At 40.4% G+C, this 24,997-nt stretch overlaps 1 protein-coding gene across 3 annotated transcripts in view; it reads right to left on the minus strand.

The window, feature by feature from the left end:
* SMARCAD1 (SWI/SNF-related, matrix-associated actin-dependent regulator of chromatin, subfamily a, containing DEAD/H box 1) overlaps positions 1 to 23,312 on the minus strand; it is a 41,774-nt gene extending 18,462 nt beyond the window's left edge. For all 3 annotated transcript variants that reach the window (XM_062493010.1, XM_062493009.1, XM_062493011.1), the window contains exons 1-8: positions 22,994 to 23,312; positions 15,873 to 16,044; positions 12,518 to 12,695; positions 9,391 to 9,454; positions 4,725 to 4,813; positions 2,745 to 2,834; positions 2,038 to 2,122; positions 197 to 588 (exon numbers count right to left, since the gene is read on the minus strand). In XM_062493010.1, coding sequence (XP_062348994.1) covers positions 197 to 588; positions 2,038 to 2,122; positions 2,745 to 2,834; positions 4,725 to 4,813; positions 9,391 to 9,454; positions 12,518 to 12,695; positions 15,873 to 16,044; positions 22,994 to 23,195 — 1,272 coding nt within the window. In that variant the 5' untranslated portion in view covers positions 23,196 to 23,312. The remainder of the gene's footprint in view (positions 1 to 196; positions 589 to 2,037; positions 2,123 to 2,744; positions 2,835 to 4,724; positions 4,814 to 9,390; positions 9,455 to 12,517; positions 12,696 to 15,872; positions 16,045 to 22,993) is intronic.
* Positions 23,313 to 24,997: the final 1,685 nt, after the last annotated feature.

The following is a 24,997-nucleotide window of genomic DNA, read 5'->3' on the forward strand; positions in this document are numbered from 1 at the left end:
CTTGAGTTTTCCAGAAAAATCACCCCTTAATTCATTCAAAATCAGGTCATATGACACTATTTGAAACGCTATTGGCTTAGGAAGAACATAGCATTTTAGCCTAATGAGGATAAGGCCACCCATCTAAGCCTCCCTAGGCTGAAGCCACCTTGACTCTAGGCAGGCTGGGGATAGGAAGGGAAGAATGCAGACCTACCAGAGCCTCCCAGCTGTTAAAGGGCCGGAGCGCTATTATCTTCTGAGCCTTTTTCTGAGAACACTGGGGAATCAGAGCCAGTTCGCTCAGGGAAGCATCCTGCAGGAAGCTGAGGATTTTGGCTTTGTAGCCATCCTCCATCACTTCGTCGCCGCTGCCGTAGTCTTCATCCAGGGAGCTTCCGCCATCTTCGGAAGCGGACTCGTCCTCCATGTGCTCTGTTTCTCTTTCAGCACTCCAAATGCTCCTTTTGCTTTCGTCCTTTTTCTGAAAGCCATTCTGCTCTTTTTCAGAAGATTTCTGCTTTGTCTTATCTTTACTCTCCTCACTTTGGCTCTCAGAGGAGGCTTCAGTCCAGTCAGCAACTTGCCTTTTTGGAGGAAATTCCACACCTATGCATGCAACACAGAAGGCAACAAGTCAACGCATAGTGGTATGGGGCTGATGAAAACACTAGTTGTTCTTCCAATATAAAACCTACAGGTCTGTGAAACACAAATCTAGTACTTAATACACAAGGACTCAATACCTAAAAGCAAATCCATGTAAAATATGTAAATAGCTCCAACTGTGAGTGTAAGATAAGCCAAGTTCATTTGTATAATGCTCAAATAACAGAAGGTTTTAAGTACCTTAAAACACAGATGATCAATATAATGTAGTATTTGTGAGCTGTAGAAATTCTGAAGTAAGAGCAAACAGTTAAGAAGTCTGATGTATCCTGAAGATGAGATACTGGTCCCACTGCACCTGACTGCAGAGATATTAATTCTGCTGACTTGAGAAAACAAGCCTTCCTTCACCAAGAAAATGATATATTTTTCCTATTTTAATGCACTGTAGTACAGTGTTTGGGGTAGGACAATGAAAACATGCACTTGTTAAAAAACTCAAAGAAGGAGGCATCTCCAACCAAAATAACTCAGCTGCCTTAAAATAAGACAGAGGTTACTTAACATAACACAAGCAATTAACTTTCAGAACTGCCTCATAAGGGTTTTGACTCCTTCATTGCAAGAGAGCAATTGCAGTGCAGAAGTTTCTCTTCTTCCCAATTCCAGCTTCCTTCTGATTGAGTGCCACCCTGACAACTGCCTTCTCAGAAGCAGCAGTAAGGACACAACTTCCTGAGCACTGATAGCTCTCTCCACTTGTAAAGAATCCAATGAAGAGCACTGCCCTATCCCAAGAACCCTTAAACAGCTGATACAGCAAAACATGTACATATCTGACAGCTGTGTAACACACTGAAAAGTAATCAACTCATTAAATAGGACTTAAGTTATAACTTGCAGATTTACTTGGAATCACTGGGTTTGCTCCCTGCCACATTTAAAGTACTGGTATTTACAGACAGGTTGCATAATTCAAGGCCAGTTTCTAGTATGTTTCTCTCCTAGAAGATATTTTAAAAGGACAAAATAGCATATATCACTTGTTATTTATTATTGCAGTTATTTGCAATTACTTGTTTAGAAACCATTAGCTTACAAATAGTGCAGTTAAAAAACAAACTTTTTTTTAAACAAGCAGGAAGGCAGCAAGTATCAGCTTTGACATTTACCAAAATACATTTTAAGAGATACCCATAGGTAATTACAACTTTTCATGCCTATCTGTATTAGCAGGGGAAAGGTATTTATCCCGAGTTAGAGAGCAAAAATCAAAATACAGAAAAACTGAGCATCCTTCTTTTGTCCTCTCCGTAATACTAATTTCAAAAATAAGTGTGAGTTTCTAGGCATGGTCCTGTCAGGACTGTCACTGCTGGATATTCAAAAATATTTGCATCACAAGTCTGTTTTGTCTTTGGATAAAATTAATTATAAATCTGTCTTTACCCTCCTCGTCGTCTGCAAATATTTTCAGGGCCTCCAGTGCATCATTAAACACCCAGTTATGTTCCTCAAGTACCTCTCTCAGCTCCTAGTAAAAAAAGACATTTTGCATTGTGGTGAGATAAGCACAAGATAAATTTCTGTGCCTAATAACAACAGGTAAAGAAAAGCCCTGTAAATCAGATGAGTTAAAATAAAAGGAATTCAAAACAAGAAAACCTTTCAGTTTCTTTCTACACTCAGTTTAGGCAGAGCTGCACTCCACTTTTCAAAAGTGTAAGGACACACATGAATGAGCTTTGCTTCCAACAGTTTCAAGCACAGTACTGAAAGGACTTGAGCAGTCGCTGAGGACAATCATGTACTAAAGTAAAACAAAGTCCAAAATATATTTAGCAGTCTGAAGGAGAACCGTGACAGAGGGAGCGATCATTTTCCCTTGCATTTTTACAGTAAGTCATCAAATTTGATTATGCTAGGCTTGTCATAGGGCCAGAAATGTGGGAAGAGCAGTTCCATGTAGTCCTAACCACATCCCACAGCTCTCAGTTCAAGACAAGCTACATTCTACAAGCAGGAATAGCAAAAGCCTTCCTACCCTGGACTCTTTCCAGAAGTGCTGTCAGTATAGAACTGTTTCAGGACTATCAACAGCTGCAGTTTTCTTAGGAACTCAAAACCTGATGTGCCATAGGCAGACATCAGCTCACCTCCTTATCCAATCCAGGGAATGTAGTTTGCAACTTTTTCACAAGCATCTCTTCCCTCTCCCATTGTCTTCTGGGTTCTGAGTCATCCAGCTATGTTAAAAAAGGTACCCATTAGGTTTAATATTAATTGCAACTATAAAAACAGAAGAAAACCTCATCAGTATTGCTAATCCTTAAAGAGCTACTCTAAATGACAGAAGCACTTAGGACAAATTCAAGCTGAAATGATTCCTCATACAAAGTCAATGATCTAAGAAAGACCAAAACTTTCACAAACAGAAAACTTCTTCAGTCATGAAAAACTGGGACTCTATTTGATAAGCATACACAATGCAAAGTTATATACCAAAATATAAATAATTTGGAACTGTCTAGTTTATTTGGCTTTAAAATCAAAAATTATTAGCAATTCCAGATGATATTTAAGGCAGATGATGTCAGGGTTGGGGATCAGATTAGCTTACTATGCATGCGGTGTTTAACCCACCACAGCCTACACACATGTCAAATGGTGTGTTTATTTTAAGATTTATGGATAAAAAAAATCCACAAATATTATGTCATGGCATCATGAAGTTACATCAAAAACTGGCAAAACTTTTCATCAACAATAGCTTCACTAATATCTACTACTAGCCTGCAAAATGGAAGTTAACAAGTGCCAAAACTTCCACGGGCCACACACAAGCTGCTGTGCTTTGTATTCACCACAAAGAACTACAAGAGTTTCTCCCTAGAGATTTGAATACGAAGTGGTTACAGAGTTACTTCTCTACAGCAGAGATACAAACAGGCAGGATGAACATTTACCTTGCTGAAGGAGCACAAACCACACAGAGGCACTCTGAGTAACAAGACATTATTCCTTTCCTCAGTGAGTCTACAGTGTCACCAAGAGAGCAGCTACAGTCCACAGAAGAGCTGCCCAAGTATGCTCTGGTCTTAGCAACCACAAGGAAAAGCAACACTAAGAAAAAAAACCCTTCAAGTTCTCACTGTAGTTCTCTAGAATGAGTTCTAAAAACCCATATTCCATGTTAGTTTTTTCCTTCCCCCTTTAATTGTAATGAAACTGTTAATAACAAAAATCAAGTTGATGTATAAAACCAGGTCCAGTGGAGCACTGTTTGCCAGGCTGGCTGATCAATAATTAACTAAAGCCTCCTTCCACAATCCAGGGGTTTGGTGAGGAGGAACAAACCCAGTTCACATCTCTCTTTCAGGAAGAAGGAATTACAAATGAGTTGTAATATTTTTCCTTTAATAGAAAACTGTTTTCTTTATTTGGTTCTGAGGACAATATTAGCCTACGTTTCAACACAGTCATCCTCCTTCATCCAACATTCAATATTTATGTAGAATTCTCTTTCTCTACATAAGTGGCTTTCAATGATGTCTACTGGGATGCCTGGGAGCACTGCAGGACTGTGCAAATCTGCCAAATACCATCCTGAATGCACCAGGATCATGACATAGTTCCCATTAATTAGAAGAAGTCAAAGTAGTAATTCCTTTAAATGTAACCACTTCATTATTTTCAAAGATTTACCTAAATCATAGCTTCAAATATTTGAGCAACATCTACAACCAAGAATAGCAGTAGATATAGCAAAATATGTCAACTTCATGTGTTTGAGGAAATACAAGAAATGAGGAGGACACGTGATCCAGAGCCTGTAATTCCCACTGATGTTAACAAAACTGAAAGGAGAACTCAGAGCCTCACACACTGCTTGCTACCTGCCATCAACTACTTCCACCAAAGCAGTGAACTGGCCGGTGTGATACAAATCCACAAGCACTGAAGAACAAAGCAGGTAATTGCATTCAGAACATCAGCAATAAAAAAGTACAAAAAACTCATCCAGATGGCAAGAGCTCATTTGACTTAATTTTCTGGTAAAACACACCACTGTCACTTACCAAGTCGAGCAATTCCATTTATTTTACAATGCACAAAGAGAAAAGCACAGTACTTACATAACTAACTTTTGACTTTTTTGCAACTCGCTCATTTTTGGTTTTGCAGTTTGTGGGAGAATCTCTTAGTTTCCTTTTACCAGAGGCAGCTTCAAAAAGAATTGAGACAGAAAAGAATTAGTTCCTTTCATTAAGTTCACCCCAAAACAGTAGCATATTTTAAAATGCTACTTGTTACCAGTACGTTTACCAGTCTCCATAACAGTTTCCTACTACAGACCACAGATATATTGAAACTTGAAGCAAAGCACCTGCAGATATATGGAAACCTGAAGCAAAGCAGCTGCTTGAAGGTACATGTTTATTTACCTCTAAGTTATCTTCAGCAGTCTGGCAATTAATCAAGTAATTACCTCTCATATATAACAACTGAAATAGCATTTTTTTTTATAATCGCCATATGTTATTACACACAAGTTGCATAAAGGTGTATCTATGTGTGGTTTTACTCAAGCTGGTATTTTTTTCCAGGCTGAAGCCCATCTGTGTGCTGGAATACGTACATCACCGCAAATCTGGAAGTGCTGATGACTGATGTTTGGCTCCAGTGCACACTGGAACAGTTACCAAATGCTTTGCAACATTAAATCCAGACATCTCAAAGAAAACTATGCATACGAAGTTTGTGATAACCTCATCATTTACAAATAGTCCACATGAGCCATAGCTTTCTGACTTTGTTTAGGCCCTGGTGATTATCAAGAGATTATCATCTCAGCATTAAGGCTTGCCCAGCCAGGTGCATCTCCACACTGCTGCTGTGCACAGCTCATGAAGGCAAGAACACATTACCAGTATTTCTACACACCAGCTTGGCTTGAAGCAGCAATACCAGAACAAATTATTGTGAAAATTCCTAGTCCGTGATCTGAAATGGTACTAGAAGTTAAATCTTCTCTAGGACAGTAAGTACCTGCACAGCTTTGGTGTCTGATACCAACCAGCATCTCTGCCCAACCTTCCCTCCCAGTCTGCCCTAGGAGTCCAGTAAGTAAGCACACCCACACACATGCACAAAAAGGACATTTGCTTTCCAATCCGGGACACTGTCTGAATGATCAAAATAGTTTTAACTCAGGAACATTAAGTAGCCAAATCACAAAGATTTGACAAGGAGACACTTTGTGTGGAAATACTTCCAAATAAATTTTCTACTATAGTCATTCACTCTGACATCAGAGAAGTGGCATATAAATATTGAAAAAAAACTATTAAAACATCCCAAAGAAGAGTTGCTACTCTTCTTTGCAACTCTTCCTTAAATTAAGGATCTAGTAAAAGATACTAGAAAACATTAAGATTTTTTTCAAAATTTATTTATTTATATAAATTTAGGTAAAAATACCATAGAGTCATAGAATTGTTTGGGTTGGAAGGGACATTAAAGATCACTTACTTCCAAATCCCTGCTGTAGTCAGGGACACCTTCCACTGGATCAGGTTGCTCAGAGCCCCATCCAACTTGGCCTTGAATACTTCCAAAGATGGGGCATCTACAACTTCTCTGGGCAACCTGTTCCAGTGCCTCCCCACCCTCACAGTAAATAATTTCTTCCTGATTTCTAATCTAAACCTACCCTCTCAATTTGAAGTCATTCCTCCTTTTTCTGTCACTACATGCTCTTGCAAATAGTCCCTTTCCATCTTTCTTGTACTGGAAGTGACGCCTGGAATAATTCCACAATAAATACAAGAGACACTGTTCAAAGCATCCAGAGAATGTGCCAGTGGAGGCTCTCCTTCACCATTCAGACCTTGACATTTCTGCCCAAGACCTAATTTAAACAATATTGCCAGGAAAATGACTACTACTAGCTTAAGTCTGAGAAATGCGTGGTTGTCTTGATAACCAACTAGGAGCTGTCAGGCTGCTGCTGTACCAAGTGCTGTAAGTCATTGGAAGTCTTGTGCTATTATTCCTAAAGCTCAATTAACATTGTGTTCAGTATAGATAATTCTGAATGTGTACAGTGACCCTGCAAACCTCTTTGCCCTAAAAAAAATATGTGGGCTGGATATAAGAGTATTTCAAAGATTTTCCTGTTTTTAGGTCATGGGCTAAGTACTCAACAGCCTTTGAAGGAAACCCCGGCAATTTTAGAGGCAATTGAACTGAAACAAAGGATCTGGAAAACCATGATCTCAGGAACCTATAAACACAGAACTATTTAAAAAAATCAACCTGTGGTCTTTAGAAACCCACCACACTTGCAAATAACAAAAAAAATTCCCAAGTTCCTGAAGACATCCACTCTGCAAAGTACACTTAACTTTTCCTTCATGTGCTAAGGAAGTATAAGGCTGAAGGGATAAAGAAATTTGTACTGTTAGATAGGAATCATCCTTGGAGTGCAGGCAGGGCACACCAGGCCTTTCAGAGGAATATTTATTCTCCCCATAAATTTTATAACTGATGAGAAATGAGAAAAGCAGCACCAAGTTTTCAGACTTTAGAGGAGCATCTGTGATTATTTCTCCTGTTACTTACTGCTACCACTAGCAAAAAAAAAACCACAAAAGAAACCCTTTCCTTACTGTGATTTCCCTCACCATGATAAAATAACACAGTAATTTCTGACTGCTCCAAAAGCAGTGAATACCAGACACGTTTACATGAGGCTTCAGCTCAGAAGCACACCCAACACTGGTGGTTTTCAAGATATACAGAAAACAACACCAGAAACAAATCACAAGCAACAGGTATTACTACAACTTTACATGTCAGACACATATTTTCAATGTGTCAAATCTAATCTTCATACCTTTAAAAAAATCTGCACTGCTTCTTGTTTTACCTCTGTACAGTTATTGAATTCAAGCAATAAATACAACTTCTTTGTCATTCTGAAAGGACAGAAAAATTCAAGGATATCTTGATTACACTTTTTACACAAAGCTGTGCTCTGCAAAACTGCCTTGACCTCTTACACAGTCAACATTTCACAACAAGTAAAGCATATCTGAAATAGACACAGTTAAAGCAGATGTTCAGTAATGTCTACTTTAAAAAAAAAAAATAAGTGTCCAAAATGGGTGATTTATACCATCACTGTCAGGCATTCTTACTCCTAACAAAATATTTTATACAACAGCTGTGATTAGTGACAATTTTGCTGCCAAGACAACTTTCTTGTTGCTAATATTAAAATGATGTGGAACAACATTCTTAAATCAACACAAAAATGGCCAAAAGGCAGGGCCTTCATACCAGAAATCAAAGTGATTTAGTTCAAACACTGTGAACTGCAACAAAGTTTAAGGATATATAGTAGCTTAAATTGGATGAAGATTTATCCAAACCCTTGAAAAATCATCAGCCTTCCAGGAACAGCAGCACTCAGTGTATTTCTCAAAACATACCAGCCTTGTTTCCTATTGCCAGTATCCAAGAATTTCCAGCTATGGAATCTGACCATCCACACAGTGATAAACTCAAAATGGTCTGGTTGGTTAAAAAAAAACCCTATCAAACAACACAAAACACAAAAGCATCCCTTCAGTCAAAGTAGCCTCAACATTTTTAAAGCTTTTTGGAAACTGTTAGAAATCTCAGCACTTTTACATGAAAATAAGAAAACAAATATACAGTAACTGCAAGAGGGGGAACTAAATTAGCAAAAAATGTTGTACTTTAAAAACAGGAGTAGAACAATACTCCCTCAGCATATACTTCCTCCTAGACATATTGCTCCAAATCCACAGGATCCTGCATGAAAAGATGCATGAACTATTTAGAACAACTAAATAATCAAGAGTGATCATAAATAGCCTTTTCCATCATTTCCATGATGATCCCTCACGAAAACCTTGGACAACTGAACTGTAAACAGACAGTTGATCTGCTTTCTATAATGTCAGCATTCCACTCTTCCCTGACCAACTCCAATGAATCAAATATATAAGACAACACTTAACCCTGGACTTGGGTGATGTCAAGAAACAAACCCAAAGCCCAAGAATTATGACCCTTTTACACATCTAACACTTGCAACCCTCCCACATGTGCTGGATTTTTGTTCTGCTTTGTTTGTTTTGGTAACAGTATGAGACTGCATACATTGAGGTGCAGAACAGACACTCCTAAATAAGCTCTGAGGGGTCAACAGCATGGTTTGGGTGATGTTTTGCTAGAGAAACAGTGGGATCTGTCTGATGTTTAAGACTAACAGCTCTTATTCAGAATTAAAAGCAGGTCTTGAAAACAAACTGAACAAAAAACTGTGATGGGCTTTGATACAAACAATATCTACTTATTAATCACTACATACCCAGTGTATTTTTTCCATACTACCAGACTGCTCACCTAGAACATTTAGAATTACTTTTGCTAACCCCTTACTATTTGCCTCAAATTCTGGACAAAGAAGGAACCAGCAAGAACAGAATGACCTAAGAATCCACAAGCAAAACAATCCTGAGCTTCACAGAACAAAATTCCCCTTTCTGGTTTTATTTACAGATTTTGATCCACATCCTCTTTTCATCCTTCTCCCTGCAAAGCCTGTGAAATCAGTGTTGTGTTATTACAATAAACAAACAGTACAGTAACTTTTAGCAAAAGCTTTGCCACTTTATAAATACCTCCTAACCAATTTCACTGAATTAGCTACAGCTTTGAAAGTTTGAGTTTTGTTTTTGATTTGTGGGGGTTTTTTGTTAAACATACCTTTGTAATTGAGCTTCAAACCAGCAGCTACTGCTTCATCCATTGTGCATGCTGATTCTATCAGCTGCAAAACAAAAAAAAAAAAAAAAAAGGCAACTGCTAAGTGGAGAAATTTAATCCAGTTGAACAGAGGAAGACAATGCTGGATCAGCTGCAACTGAAAAATACTTTTAAAATATCCCCCAAATATATACATATTATCAAATCCAAGAGCAAAACCAAGATATATCAAATTAGCCACACTAATCACATAATCTGTATTTGGAAACACTTTAAAACACATACTGAAAATATTTTGAATCCAATGTTGTTTATTATTGCTTTCTTCCCTACTTCACAAACATACCCTGCAGATTTACTCAGAAGCTTTTCTTCATAGACTATTCAATGTTGCTATCACAAAACCAGACAATAAATCTCCCTAATTTATTAACTCAAAGTGTCTGAATACTATTGTGATGCACTAGTCCATTTCCTGCAAGTAAATGCAAGAAATGTATAATGTGCCTCAAGGATTATGAACACATCCTTGCAGCCCTAGACTTTTTCTCCATCCACATGTAATTTCAACACAGATCTGTTTTTCAAAGTTCATGCTGAGACTTCTGGAAGGCTTTCTGCAAGTGAGGTAACAGCAACAAAAGCCTATGGCCTAAATGTTACAAATATGGGGGGGGGAAAAAAACAACACAAAAACCGAAGTTATGAAGAATCCTGATTCCCAAGTATCAGTCCACATTTGGAAACAGCATCTTACAATCTGGCTACATTAGCACAATTTCCTTTTCAAAAGGCTCATGATTTTTTTCCTTAATTGCCTTCATCAGTTGTGTCAAGTTTGTCAGGAAAGCCTGCTTCAGGTCCTTCATGAAGGAACAACCGATTTGCCTGATATTCCTCTGCCCTCCTTCAAAAATGTTGTAGCAATGCAGCAACTGCAGAAAAAATTCTGCACAGCCCCCATTTTCTACAAAGTTCTGCTGATACAGGAGCTATCTTGCACTCTCCAGAAAACAGACATCAGCCTCACATGCTGCTCAGCAGCTAAGTCACAAAACAGCAGTTAGACACAACACATAGCATTTCTAGCAATTTACTAAGCTACAATGAACTTTTATCAGTCTTTGAATCAAATAATTTCTATGCAGCCAAAAACTGAAAAAGATACAATCTGGACATACACAAAGAATTTAAATTACAATGTTAAGGAGAAAAATTCAAAAATTGCTACTTGCAACCCTTTTGTCCTTCCTAAAATAAAGGGAGCCTAAGCATAAAGCTCAATCCAACTGGAAACAAAACACCCAGCAAAGACCACCAGTAAAATGTCTGTATTTCTTCAATGCCATTTCAACAACCAGGAAACTTTACAGATTAATTTAAACGCATTTAGCTTTATAAATTAAAGCTAGTGAAAACCTAGTTACATATTAGCACTGAAAAGTAACCCTGCTAAAAACACCACATAAAGAAGAAAAGTAATATACTGTAATGACCTACCACATCTCACTTGCAAGGAGTTACCTGTAAATATGTATTGTACACTGGACAATGACCAAGAGTTCCCATGTTCACAGGTGTCAGCATAATCAGAATACATTACAGGAAGTTCAAACCTACCCTTTGCCTCACTGAAAGGACTAAAGTCTTTGCATGTTAAATGTCATAAATGCAGCTTGCACAGTGTTTCATCTACTGGAAGATGGCAGCGATTTCACTCATTCTGTATTTCATCAGTTAGCTCATTCCAACAACAGCAGTTACCAATAGTTATCAACTGAGACAGCCATAATTAAGCTTAAATGTCGCAACAGAGAAATAAATGAAAAATTTTCCATACACTGGAGTTCACTGTTGTTGAGCCTACCTGAAGTTGCTTATTTGAAGTGTGTCTATATATTATTCATTTTTATAGATATCCAAGTTCCCACATATGAGGAAGTGTTAACACAGCTGTACTTTCCCTAAAATGTTACTTTTACCCTTTTGCTATTAACAAAACAACAATTAAGAGCTGCACTGTGTTCACATGGCCAGGTTTGACAGTGGCAGGGCCTACACTGGTGGCCTCTGTGAGAAGCCACCAGAAGCTTCCCTCACATCCAAGACAGTCAGTGCTAATCAGCTCCAAGACAGTCCTGCTGCTGGCCAAGGCCAAGTCCAACAGAGACAGTGGCAGCACCAGTAGATAACAGTTAAGAAGAAAGGGGAGTAGGAAAATGGGGGGGAACAACACACCTGCAGCAGGAGAGAGGAAGAAGAATTCATGAGAGAAAAACAGCCCTACAGACACCAAGGTCATTGAAGGAGGAGCAGGAAGCACTCCAACTGCTGGAGCAGAGATTCCCCTGCAGCCAGTGGTGAAGCCCATGGTGAGGCAGCTGTGCCCCTGCAGCCCACGGAGGTCCAAGGTGGAACAGAGATCCACCTGCAGCCTGTGGAGAGCAGCACAGCAGAGCAGGTGCATGTCCAAATGCGCTGTGACCATGTGGGAAGCCCCTCCTGGTAGGACCCATGGAGAGAAGGGCCCACACTGGAGAAGGTTTGCTGGCAGGACTGGTGACCCTGTGGAAGTGACCCACAATGGAGCAGCTTATACCTGAAGGACTGCACACCATGGACAGGGATCCAGCTCTGGAGCAAGGGAAGGGTGTGAGGAGTCCTCCTGCTAAGGAGAGCTGATGAACTGAATGCAGTCCCCATATTCCCACACCACTGGTGTGGGGGAAAGGAGGTAGAGAAAAATCACAAAAAAGTTAAGCCCCAAAATAAGGGAGGAGTGGGGGGAAGGTGTTTTAAGATTTGGGTTTATGTCTCATTACCCTACTCTGATCTGATTGGTAATAAATTAAATCTTTTTCACAAGTTGAGTCTGTTTTGCCCATGACAGTAACTAGTGAGCAATCTCTCTGTGTTTTTACCATGATCCATCAGTCTTTCATTCTATTCTCTTCCCTGACCAGCTGAGAAGCAGAGTGACAAGAGCAGCTTCAGTGGGCATCTGGCATCCAGACAGCATTAACTCACCACAAGACTGTACCCTGTAATGAAGTCAGTTTAGAAAAAACTGACTATAAAATCGCATAAAATAGTCATCAAAATAAATCAAAGAACTGAATATTATTACTTTTAATAATTCTTGGTCACTTCTTTGGGGAAAATGTTCCCTCATTGTTTGCAATTTTGAGTCTCTGGTATCTTCCTCTACATCCGCCTCCACAGCTGGTTGCTGCTCCCCACCATTTACAAGCCCCAGCTGGGGCATTTCCTCTTCAGACTGGTCATCATCATTAGACAGTTCAGATCTACAATGTAAGGAAGAATAAAAAAATAATTAAGATTTATTTTTGCTTATGAATGCTTTACTCTACCAGAATATTACTGTAAACTAACCCTACCAGGATTGCATAAAATGCATTAAGATGCATTCAGTAATACTGGATCAACTTCTATGCAAAGGGATACCTCTATTCAGGACAAAGTCAGACATGTATCAATTACAGTCTCCTCTTTGTACAATTTCAAAAGAATTTCAACTTAGCAAAGGAAAGAAGAAAGGAAGAATGGACCATGGAAATGCCATGACTTACCTGCATATTATACTATAAAAGGTTATTGATAATCTAATAACAACCACCTTAATACACTTCATCATTTCAGCTACCTGAATTACATCAGACTACCCCAAGTTTATCTCAAACAGCCCTGCTATTGTTTATTTGCAAAACATATGGACAGACTGGGATTAAGTTCTTTGTAAATGCTTTCCATGTGCAGTATCAACTCTGTGTCTTACTTCTCAGCTCACTGAGAAAGAAAATTTAAAGCTCCTTGTGCAGTTTCTTAAATGTATAAATATGGGAAGAGCCTTTCTGAAAAAAGACAGTGCTCTGAATTTACTGCAAGATTGATTATTAGAGCTAATTTGCAGAAAAACAACCCCCAATGTATCTTCCAGGATATTAAGTTGCACTTATAAGACTGAAACTAAGCACAGGTTTCCCATCTTCCTTCCTTCCACAGAAACATAAAAATCTCCTTTTAGGAATGCAAAATTAATTGAACTGCATGGAGGTTGCCATTTCATAGGGATTTCACCATCAGAAAAGCTTGCCTGCAGTTCTCTCTACATAAATATAAGTAAAAGACTAAAAATAAACCTGGTTTTCCTCACTATAGCTTTCTTTAGCAGTCGCAACAGGCAGATTACAATAGAATTCTGAAAAAAATATGTACATGTCACATAAAAGAGATACAAAGATAACTGTTTATCAAAGAATGCTTTTCTCCCTTTCGAAAAAGCACACACAGCTACCAGGATTCTTTGGTTGCGCCTCTTAAGAGTAAGGAAGTAAGAGAGAACCCAAATTATTCTTCAGTCCACCAAAGCATTGAGTTGTAAGCCTCAAAACATGAATCCTATTTCCACTTTTAAAAAAACTGTAATGAAACATATTAAAATCCATTGACTTATTTCTGATCTTTTTGCCTTGATACCAAAAGTGGCTTCTTTTAACAAGTGCATGTAAAAAAAGAAAATCCAAAATGAAACTGCAATTATCCTATCCTTTCCTGTCAGGGAATAACATCTAGACACATGCCAACAAAGCCAGAGTTGCATACCTCATAAATCTTGTCCTCTGTGTATAGTCACATTCATATCAAGTATAAAGAAACACTGATTTAACTGCTAAGCAACCCTGACCTAGAAACCTTGTGTTAGATTCTGCTTCTTTTTCCAACAGAGTCCAGACAGTGACTTTCTGGTAGCAAAACCTGAGGCACACTTCCTTTAGAGAAGATGCATTTCCTGCTCTAAACTTTCTGCTGTTCTGTACCTTGTTTAGAACAAAGGAAGCTAGGATACTCTGCAAAAAGGAAGTAAAAACTCAACAACCCACCCACAAACCCCCCAAACTAGGTAACGCATGCACTAAAATCCATAATGCAGACACTGAATTGACTGATTCTGTGCAAAGCCAGAATTCAGCACAAGCCAGAGCTCCTAAGCCTGGAAAGATCCCAGCTAACTCTTTCCACACTCTCCATTTGTTCATTAGCTCAATCAGAACAGCCACTTTTGAGACAGCTCTGTGGGTTCTGTGCACATCCATCAGCACCTGAGCCAGCACACTGGGACAAAGCATCGGGCACTGAGGTGCCTGGTGGCTACACGGGAACACGGAGGAGTACAAGAGGATGCAGCCTCATGTTCATCAATCTCTCTAGGAGTCACCTCGCTGTCCATCTCTCACTGCCAGCAATCACAACACAGTATAGAAATAGCAAACAGTGGCTCTGCAAGTTGCATCCTGTGTGGCTTATCAGCATCAGCTCTTCCACATGGTACAAAACCACCTGAACAGCTTCCAGGTGGGATTGATCCCAGAAGCAGAGCAACTACATTTACACAGCACTTCACACAAGGTAACTTGATGCATGCAACCATCTGGCCACCTCTGTCTCCTTGCACAATCTACAACTTAAATCACAGGCAGAAGTAGGAGCTCACTTGTAACTGCTCAATTTTTTTTTCCTCCTTTTCAAGTAGCTGCCTTAAGTTGAAACTGGAGGCAAAACACTAAAAAAACAAACCCAAACAACACAACATCAGAATTTCAGGTAATAGCAGCAGGGAAACGCATTATTTCACTTCTGCTGCAAACCCCCAGTAACTCCATGCTCTGAGCAGGACTGAAAACATGACAAGAGACTACACCTTTTAAAGCTGCAATTCCCACAAAAGTTTTCTGCCCATTAGTTCAACTAGACAATCAAAAAAGCAGGTTAAGCCACCTTGTTTTGCTTAGTACAAGAATATCTAGAGGGCACAATTACCACACAGACATAAAACTAGCAGGGGGTCCTTTAAACTGCTCCAAATGGCTGCAGATGTTTATCCACATCTTGTCTCACCTGCGCTCCCAATGCTGCCTTTTCAGCACACACACAAGTGTGATTCCTGCACAGTGACTTCCCTCCCAGCACATTCAAAAATACAAATTTTCAAATGACTTAGGAAAGAAATAGTTTGTACTATGCATAGGAAACATACCATGCAACTCATACTTAAGTTTCCCTCAGGACTCATACTACACACTGAAGCTCTATTTGCTTCCCTGTCAAATACAGCTGTATACACCAAGAGAAAATCAACTCCAATGGTTTAAGATTAGTAAAGCAAGTGTTTTACACTTAAGTTTTCAAGTTGCATTAAAAGGATTTCAGAAGGGCAAAGGTACAAATGTATAAATGAACCAACATCACATGTTTCAACATTACAGAACTCCTCCCTCTGAGAAAATGTTTTAGCTGGATACTTCTTCCCTGGAAAACCAGTGAAGTTTAGTTAGGAGCAGCTGAACCCCAAAAGAGCAAACCAGAAGCCCGCCTAGGCTCTGATGTTTGTTCAGTTCAGTGCTCCAACCTAGACCACCCCGTGAGGGTGCAGAGACACGACAGAAAGCTGGCTCAAAGCGTACATTACGGCCACCTCTCTCCTCGGAGCCCAGGCTTCTTTGGCAGCACCGACGTTTCTTGGCTCCTCATCCTCGCTGTCAGACACATCAAGGAACTGAACCCCTCGCTGGCGCTTGAAATAAGACTCTTGCACTGTCCTCTGAGCTTCAGGAGTTTCTGGGACAGTGGAAGACTCTGCAAGCCATTTCAATAGGAGAAAAAAAAAAAAGACTCAGTCATAATGACTTATGACTTCAAATCCTTATTTGTACTTAGAGCATCAGGTAGCTGTGATTTCTTTCAGAGACACTACAGCCAGTTAAACAGAACTCACGTTCTCATGCACAGAAAATTCCTGTAAGCTGCACTCCTAAAGTGAGAACTTACCTGACGAAGGATCTTTAGCCCACTTACATTAAACAAACAATTTTTATACTACGAAGTTTGAGAAGATGTATTTTAGGTGAATAATAACTTACAAATAAATAAATAACTTCTTTTTAGATAAATTAATAAGGAGGAAAGTCCTCTGAACTACTTCCAGGCTGACTGAACAGACAGAAACATAGGCATATTTCTCTCTTTTCTCTATGAAGAGAGAAAAATTAATGGACAGAGCAGAGAACATGACAGCTGCAGAGAGCATTTTCTGTATCCAAGAAATCTTGTGGAAAATAAATTTAAAATAACTCACTGTGACAGCACTGAATGAATGGGAAAAAAAAGATAAATCCTAAAAGTAGAAGCTATTTGCCTAAATAGGAAACTGCACAGGCTTTGAAAGGGAAAAACACCCAATAAACTAAAGAAATATGGTACCAAATGTTACAGGGTACACTACAGAAAAAGAACAAAAATTTAAAATGGAGCTTAATAGTGGTTAAAGAGATGGAGATGAAAGTAACTCAGTGTCTATGAGGAAACATTAACAAGGGTTCAATGACAGTCCAAAAGAGCAATCACTGCAGCCTTAAGCCTTCAAGTTGTTAAAGAAACTTCCCTGTCAAATCCAGGAGCCACTCTGAGACAGCTGGGACCAAGATCCCTTTGCAGCTACAGATCCCACACTCACAGAGTCACACCAGGTCTCCCAGAGCAGTCTCGGATGTCCAGATCCCCAATATAATTTAATCATGATGCAATACAACCACAGCTCGTGCTGGTGCCTCTGAGGAGCAACCCCAAACAAAAAAATCCTGGGCTTTTACACCTTCACAGTCCAAGTGCAGGAAAGTCTGGAGTCATCAGCACAGTGTCCAGTCCCTTGGCTGGGCCTCGGGAACCTGGAACCTTTGTGCAAGGGATCAGCAGTTCCCTGCCTCTTGCCTGGGGCTCTCCCCACCCACAGCTCCAGCTGCAGCCACACACTGAGCTACCTGCTCCACACCTACTGAATGGATCCCTCAACAACGTGACTTCAGCCACACAAAGGAAAAATCCAGGATAAGAGGCAGGAGAGTCAGCCACAGACTTCTGGCAAAGTTGTGTTTTAGTGATTCTACTGTCAGTAGAAGCCCTCATATAAAAAGAACTTAAATTCTCATAACACAAAGAAAGCATCACAGGAATCCTCTCTCCTCTAACATACCCATCCAGTTTTAAAACTCATGTGTTGTGAACCAAGCACTAGTGCTGCTAACTCGAATTAATTCTTGAACCACAATTTTGGCTGGAAGTAAAGGTAGCTTCTTCTGCCTCCATTCACTGATGCAGAAGCTTGCTGAGTCAAATTACTGGAGTGTAACATAACTTTGCAGAGCTGATTTACCAGCAGACAGTAGACACAGATGAAGCTAGAATAAATTCAACTGAGTCAAATGCAGAAAGGAGCTACATGGCATCTAATTCCTTCATCTGTGATAAAAGAACTAATTTTTGCTGAGTTATCAAAATCTAAATCTTTTCTATCACTTTCAAAATACAATACAGATTTATGGTAATGATTTTTAGAAGGGGCAAAAGTCTCACTTTGCAAATTAATCTTATTTTGAAAAGTCCATACGCACACCAATTTCGGAATGCCTAAAAATTATTAGTTCTCAAGCAGTAGTACATTGTTCCAAGACAGACCTCCCTGCATCCAAGACACACATGTTGGCTGTGGAAGCTTCCTGAGCAGTACCTTCTTCTATCTGTCCATTTTAGGAAAGGGATGTGTTGTCCTTGATGCAGTTGCTTCATCTGAAAGCTGATTAAATTTTTAGATGAACACAGGAGAGACGCAAAAGAAACCTTTGGGAACATTATGAAGTTGGGTTATGAGAGCAAGGGCTATCACAATAGGATAGAAATACAAAACACATTAAAAACTGTGATTCGATATCAAAACAGGTCTGTAAGAAATAAGAGAATTTCACACCTATACCAAATTAACAGAAGAGATCAAGGCAGTTTTCATGTATCTTTGCCTTGTATGTTAGACTAAATTCCAAGCATATTCCCCTTGCAAGTGGCGTGACATGGAAATGACAGGTACTCATGACAACTTGCTAGGAGGCATCCTTACTGAATATTAAAACAAAACACGAGGAAATTTTAGAAAAATACGATGGTCTTAATAGTAATTTTATTTTTTAGACAAGGCTTATATTTAAATAAAGAGTATTTACAGTTTCCTTAGTGATTTCTCATTTTATTTTTATTTTATTTAGCAATTACTGTCCAGTCCTCATGACAGCTCCTAACTCCCATACTTATAAAATACTGAATTACCTGGAGAAAAAAAAAAAAAAACAAACCAACAAAAAAACCCCCAACGTTCTCCCTCTCAAAAAAAAGCCCAGTCTTCTGCTCTTCCTCCAACTATTCTACCGAACAGAGTTCCCTACTTAAGTGGGGGGAAGCAGAAATCACACATATAATAAGGAGACCTCATATTTAGAGCAAACTGTAGGATTGTAGAGTAGTAACAGATTAAAGTTATTGCCACAAGATGCAATTGTTGGGGGCAGAATTTTTTGATTACAGGCAATTCAAAAGAACTATTAAGGAATGCCTGCAATCATAATACCAGTATTTGACACTGAGGCCAGAATTAGGAACTCGTAAGTATCCCTACATGCACACATTAACAACAAAACCAAAACCCAACAACAACAACCACCAACTTTTGCTATCATAAAAAGAGAATACACTGCCCTGTAATTCTAAACACAACTTCCTACACAAATGATACAGCACATTCTGAGAAAGCCAGCTTCTTCTCTCCCAAGTGAGAACAAAGGTAAAACCAAAGCAAAAACTGAGGCAGTACTTAAGAGGCTTAGCACATTTACTAACATTGTCCAACAAGCAGTGTCAAATAGAAGGTGAGTTCCACCCAGTTTTGGAAAGCAGTATCAAGCACGTGCTGCTCAAGTCTACACAGTAATAAGTACTCCCTTTTCAAAGGAAAGGTTTTTCCATTGGCTAAAACAATCTTAAATGTCAGAATTACTCTAAGATGCTTCCTGAAGCAGCCCTTTAAAAATGATGATTACTTCAACATATCTTCCCATGAACCCTTAGAAAACTTCACTAGGTATTTCAGTCATCACTTCTTTTCCAGAAATACTATAAGCAGAATTACACTGTATGAAATGAGACATAAGACAGGACTTCCTCAGATCCTAAAAAAAATGACAACAGAGCAACAACAAAAAAAACCAACCAGTCCCAGTGCAAGAGACTCTGAGCTTTATAATCTCAAATGTAGTCATTTAATAAACATATCCAAACAGTACAGAGAGGACAGCAACAAGATCAGCCAACAATAACAGGGACATATACTGTAGTTTAATTTATTTTACAACTTTTATTTCAATACTTTTCGGAAGCTTTGTAAGCATGCTTTTTGAGACCTGAATACAAGCTTGATTTTGAAATTAATTTTGGTAATTATTCTAACTTGTTCAGTTCTGTTCCATTTCTACAACTGTGTAGAATAATCTCATTATCTTAGTACACCCAGCTATTTACATAATTAAAAACAACTAAATTAAAATTAAGATGCTTCACTGTTTCCTTAAAGATTAAGAGATACAGAACTATTCAGTAGATAATACTAATTTGCATGAAAAACTGTAGTAAGCCACTCTAGTGTATTTTTCTAACTCTTAAGAGATTATCTATCATATATAATTTGGTAACTGTCCCCAGAGTTGGTTCCTATCCTTCAGTAAATGCAGTTCAGAATCATTCCCTCCAACCTGGCTGCAAAGTCACTGCAGGTCTGTGTAATTTTGAATACAGACAAGTGTACAAAGATGACCAGTTCTTGTGGCCATCACACCACAAATTGGTTATTAAAGCATAAGAGACACATGTTCAACACAAAGGAACAAGAAGCATGACCTACAGGGAAAAACACGGTACAGAACAGTCTACCAATAATGGTTTGTTCTAGGAAAACAAAATTAAATAAAATACCTAAAAGGACAATGGGGATTCATGATACAACAGACAATATCTGACTATGTTTTTTGAAGATGGATTACATTTAGACAATCCTATACTTTGTTAGATGCGCATTTCAGGGCACTTGAGAAAACAAAAATCTAAAGAAATCTCTCGGGAATTATCCTGTACTATTTGTGCTCCCAAGGGAAAAAGTGAGAATTTTTAATTCTTTTTAGATACACACTGTGGTTGCACAATACCAAAGGAAACAGTACAAAAACCCAAGCCGTTAGCTGTTTAATAGCATTTTTATTTGCATAAGTAAAATAAAGATCACTCTCTTCTTTCCCCAGTTTCTTGTACCATCTTGTACCAGTATTTTGCTAGTCACTTTGTTCATCTTCAGAACAAATTTGAGTAATTGTTGTCCTCACATGGCTGGCTGAGAATTAGGGCAAGTTATTTTTGGAGAAGTTGGTGTAAACTGTTTCCTGTACAGATCAGCTCCATAGTCAGACTTGTTGACAGTTAGCATCAGAGATCACACAATGCCATAAATTCATCTTTGGGCTTTCTCCATGACTGTTCAGCAATAAAAACAACAAGCTGACTGTTTTACTTGACACAAACCAATAAAAATTCTGTCTTCCTGACACTTATTAGGAAACAGGCACCTGCTAATCAAATCTAGTCTTCTCTGTTACATTTAACTGCATCATATCATGCAAACAAAATCTAAGTGTTTTATTCTTGTTAACTTCTGTAGATGTAGAAAATGTTATTTCATTTCTTAAAAGGTTATTAATATTTTAAATACATTATATAACATTGATGTGCAAATAAGTGGGAGAAAAAAATCATTAAACCACTCGATCTTCTTCAAACACTCAATATTTGTGAAAGATGAAGCATTATGTATATGCAGAACAATACTAATTACATCTCAATTTTAAATGTTAATTAGTCCCCCATTCTACACCAGCATCTGTGTCCATGGATACTGTTTTCAGTCGGACACCTGTTGTAGCTTTGCCTGCTCTTGCACTGCACCCTGTTTCACTGTCAGCTACCACCATCTCCCACCAGCTTTCCTCACAACTACTTAGCCTTGTGTTACATTTCTTTTAGGCTGGCCTTCACCTTTCTTTGTATTATCTTGTATCTAAACTCATGCCTCTAAAATGGGTATTACAGCCCTTCTCCACAGTCCTAGCCCTGCAGAATTTAAGTTAAGGGAAACCAGCACTGTAAAAAACAAGCACTAAAATTTGTTGGCAGTTATGGCCCAGCTACATGCTTACACTGACAAAGCACACAGGCAGATTAAAGGCAGAAAGATAATATTAAAATAAAGTAAATCCCAAAAACAATAAGCCACAAAACAAGCAGCACCATCTATTAGTGCACAACTACATTCACAGTTCAAGAAGGGCCCCTGCACTCAGTAACCCCTCCACAGCACAAGACAATGATTTACCACAAACAGGAAGGGAACACCTGTTCCAAAGTGCACTTCTTCAGAGTGCCCATTTCTCCATACATGCGTTATAAAGACACACGAGCAGAATTAACCAGAATTAACAGCTGCTTGCTTCTTCTGTAAAGTTCTCCCTGTCACCAAAACATTCTTTGCAAGTGGACAGGTTACTTTAATTAGAGACTAGCAACTTACATGCCTTATATACTTTAACACAGAGCACGGCTTACTCATGTAAACATAAGAGCACTCCAACCAACTGAAAACAGGCAACCTGCACTAAACCAAAATGTAGGGAGGAGTAAACATCCACCTCCTGTAATTCTGATTTGGCTATGCTTTAAAAGAGGAACTCCTCCTTGGGCATGAAAGGTTCTCTTGTTATCACATAGATAAGGTATTGTGAAAAACTGTTTTGCACCAAGAGAAAGTCACTGCTAAAAAAACGCAGTTAAACAACATCAACAGACATTGAATAAATGCATAGTCAAAGTCTGTCTGATCTCTCCAGTAATACCTGTAACTCAACAACACCAGAAGTTATATGGCATGTCTGAGAAGTACCAGATAATCAGGAGATACTGTCTGTTCTCCAAATCACACTCCCTCAGGAAAAACCTACTGGTGAATGGGATTGCACAGCCATCGGCAATATCAGTCATCAGTATCAACAAATAAATCCAAACAGGAACAGCACTTCCCTGTGGTATACACTAGGACAAAATGTTTTTTACATTTCCATGAAAACCCCAAGCTTCTGCCCCAAAAGAGGACAAGCACTACTACAAAACCAGGCCCAAGGGAAAAGAAACTGTTCTCTTTGTTTTCAAAGCCATCTGTGATGCACCACAAAGCATTAGCCAACGACTCTACTCAGAAAGTTAAGTCTAGTGTTAAGACAGTGTTGCATGCCAGACAAAAGCAATTTCTTCCTTGAAAAACCCTGAAACATGGTGCAACATACGTACCAGTAAACATACCAGTAAATAGAGTTTATAAATAGGAAAACTTAACACATTTTAAACAATTAATTTGAAGCTGAAAAAAAACCCAAGTTATTTTAGAAGGTTACCGACTTGCCTGTAAATGCACAGGTTCACACTGCTAAAAATGAAGATACTTTTGTGGAAACGGTTGAGAAATGCGTGCACAGAAAAAACACATTTTTTTAAAACGAGCAAAGGGGGCAAAACCCAAAACGACAAACATCAAAACAAAAAAATATTACTTTATTTCCAGAAGTTAAGTACTTGCACAGCCCTTATGCTGCATGCAGAACTCCAGACTCACCAGTTCTCTCAGAGACGTCGGAAGCCGGAGTGTCCGGCCTGTTACTGTCATCCGCACCTTCCTCCTCATCCCCTCCAGCGGCACCGACCGCGGCAGCAGCGCCAGGTGCCTTCGCGCAGGCCGCCGGCGGGGACGGGGCCTCTTGCTCCGCGCCCTTCCCCTTCCTCTCGAAGCGGAACCGGTCCAAATTGTACAGGCTCATGTTCTTAACCTTTCTGTGGGAAACGCCAGGAAGGGGAGACAGCCGACAGGACCCGTCCAATGCAGGTAAGAAAATGCTGGCGAAGGAACCGGCCGGCGCTCCAACAGAAACGCGAGGCCAGGGATGCTGTCAGGCAGCTGGAAGGCTCCTGCCTGCCCATCCATCCGCCCATCCACCCGCTCTCCCTCTTCCCCGCGTTCCCCCTGCCTCCCTCCTCATCTTACGGCGGCCTCATCATTACACGCGGGCACGGGCAGCGGGCCCCACACGCACCTGTCGCGCAGCGGGACGGCCCCGGCGGGGCGGTGGGAGGCGGAGGCCGGCAGGGGCTGGGCCGGGCCGGGTCCCAGGGCAGGAGTGCGGCCGGCGGGAGGGCGGGATGAAAGCCCGGACAGCGCAGCAGGACGCGCTCCCCTCAGAAGCGGGGCGCGGGGCTGCCGGCGCCTGGTGATGACGTCACGGCCCCTCCCGCCAATCGCCTCGCCCGGCCGCAGCGCGTGGGCGCGTGCGCCTTCGCGCCTCTTCGCTGGAGAGCGGCGGGAGGCGCTGCCCTGAGGGGCGGGGGTGACGCCGGGCTGGGAGCGGGGTCTCTGTGGCTCTGCAGGCTTTGGGCTTCACCCGGCTGCCGTCGTGACCAGGCAGATCTGCGGGTTCCAACTGTAAACACCGCACGAGTGACGTTTTTGATTCCAAACCATCGCGAGTTCACACTCGGCCTCCCACTTCCGAGTTGAAAAGTTGGGTGGAGAACCGCGAGAAGACCGTCATGGGAGATCTGGAACCCTAAATACGGGGTCATACAATCGAAGAACAGTCTGGGTTGGAAGTGTCCTTAAAGACACCTAGTTTCAATGCCCCTGCCATGGGCAGTGCCACCTTCCACTAGACCAGACTGCTCAAACCCATCCAGCCTGGCTTTGAACACTTCCAAGCATGGGGCATTCACAACTCCTCTGGGCTACCTGCTACAGTGTCTCACAGTAATGAATTTCTTCTAAATGTCTAATTTAAACCTACTCTCTTTAAGTTTGGAGCCATTCCTGCTTGCCCTGTCCACTTACATGCTCTTGTAGAAAGTCTCTCTTTGTCTTTCTTGTAGGCTCCCTTTAGGTACTAGGAAGCCACAATTAGGTCACCCCTACGCCTTCTTTTCCATGCCAAATAATCCCAATTCTCTGAGCCTTTCCTCATAGGAGAGATGCTCCATCCCTCTGATCATCTTCATGTCCCTCCTCTGGACCCCGATCTATCATGCTCATGTCCTTCCTGTGCTGGGACCCCAGAGCTGATGCAGCACTGCAGGTGGGGTCTCACCTGAGCAGAGCAGAGGGGCAGAATCCCCTCCCTGTCCTGCTGCCCACTCTGCTCTGGATGCAGCCCAGGACACGTTTGGCTTTCTGGGCTGTGAGTGTCCATTGCCAGCTCGTGTCCAGCCTCTCATCCAGCAGCACCCCCAAGTCTTTCTGGGCAGGGCTGCTCTGGATCTCTTCATCCACAGGCTGTGTTGATACCGGGGTTTGCCCTGATCTGGGTGCAGTATCTTTCACTTGGCCTTGTCAAACTTCATGAGATTCCCACAGACTCACTTCTCAGCTTTTCCAGGTTCCTATGGATGGTACCCCATCCTTCAGCTGTGGATTTAGGGCAGTTTTCAGCTTAGGTTCCTCGATGTGTTTCCATCATTGTGTTCCTTTGGCAGAATAGGTGGGAAAACACCTCCTTTTGCTCTCTGGGATCAGGATCTGCTGCCATGCTGGGTTTCAGTGGATGTGTGGTTGCAGAGCACGTGCAGCCAGGTGTGC

This window comes from Cinclus cinclus, chromosome 5 (genome assembly GCF_963662255.1).
Source record: "Cinclus cinclus chromosome 5, bCinCin1.1, whole genome shotgun sequence".
Lineage (NCBI taxonomy): Eukaryota > Metazoa > Chordata > Aves > Passeriformes > Cinclidae > Cinclus > Cinclus cinclus.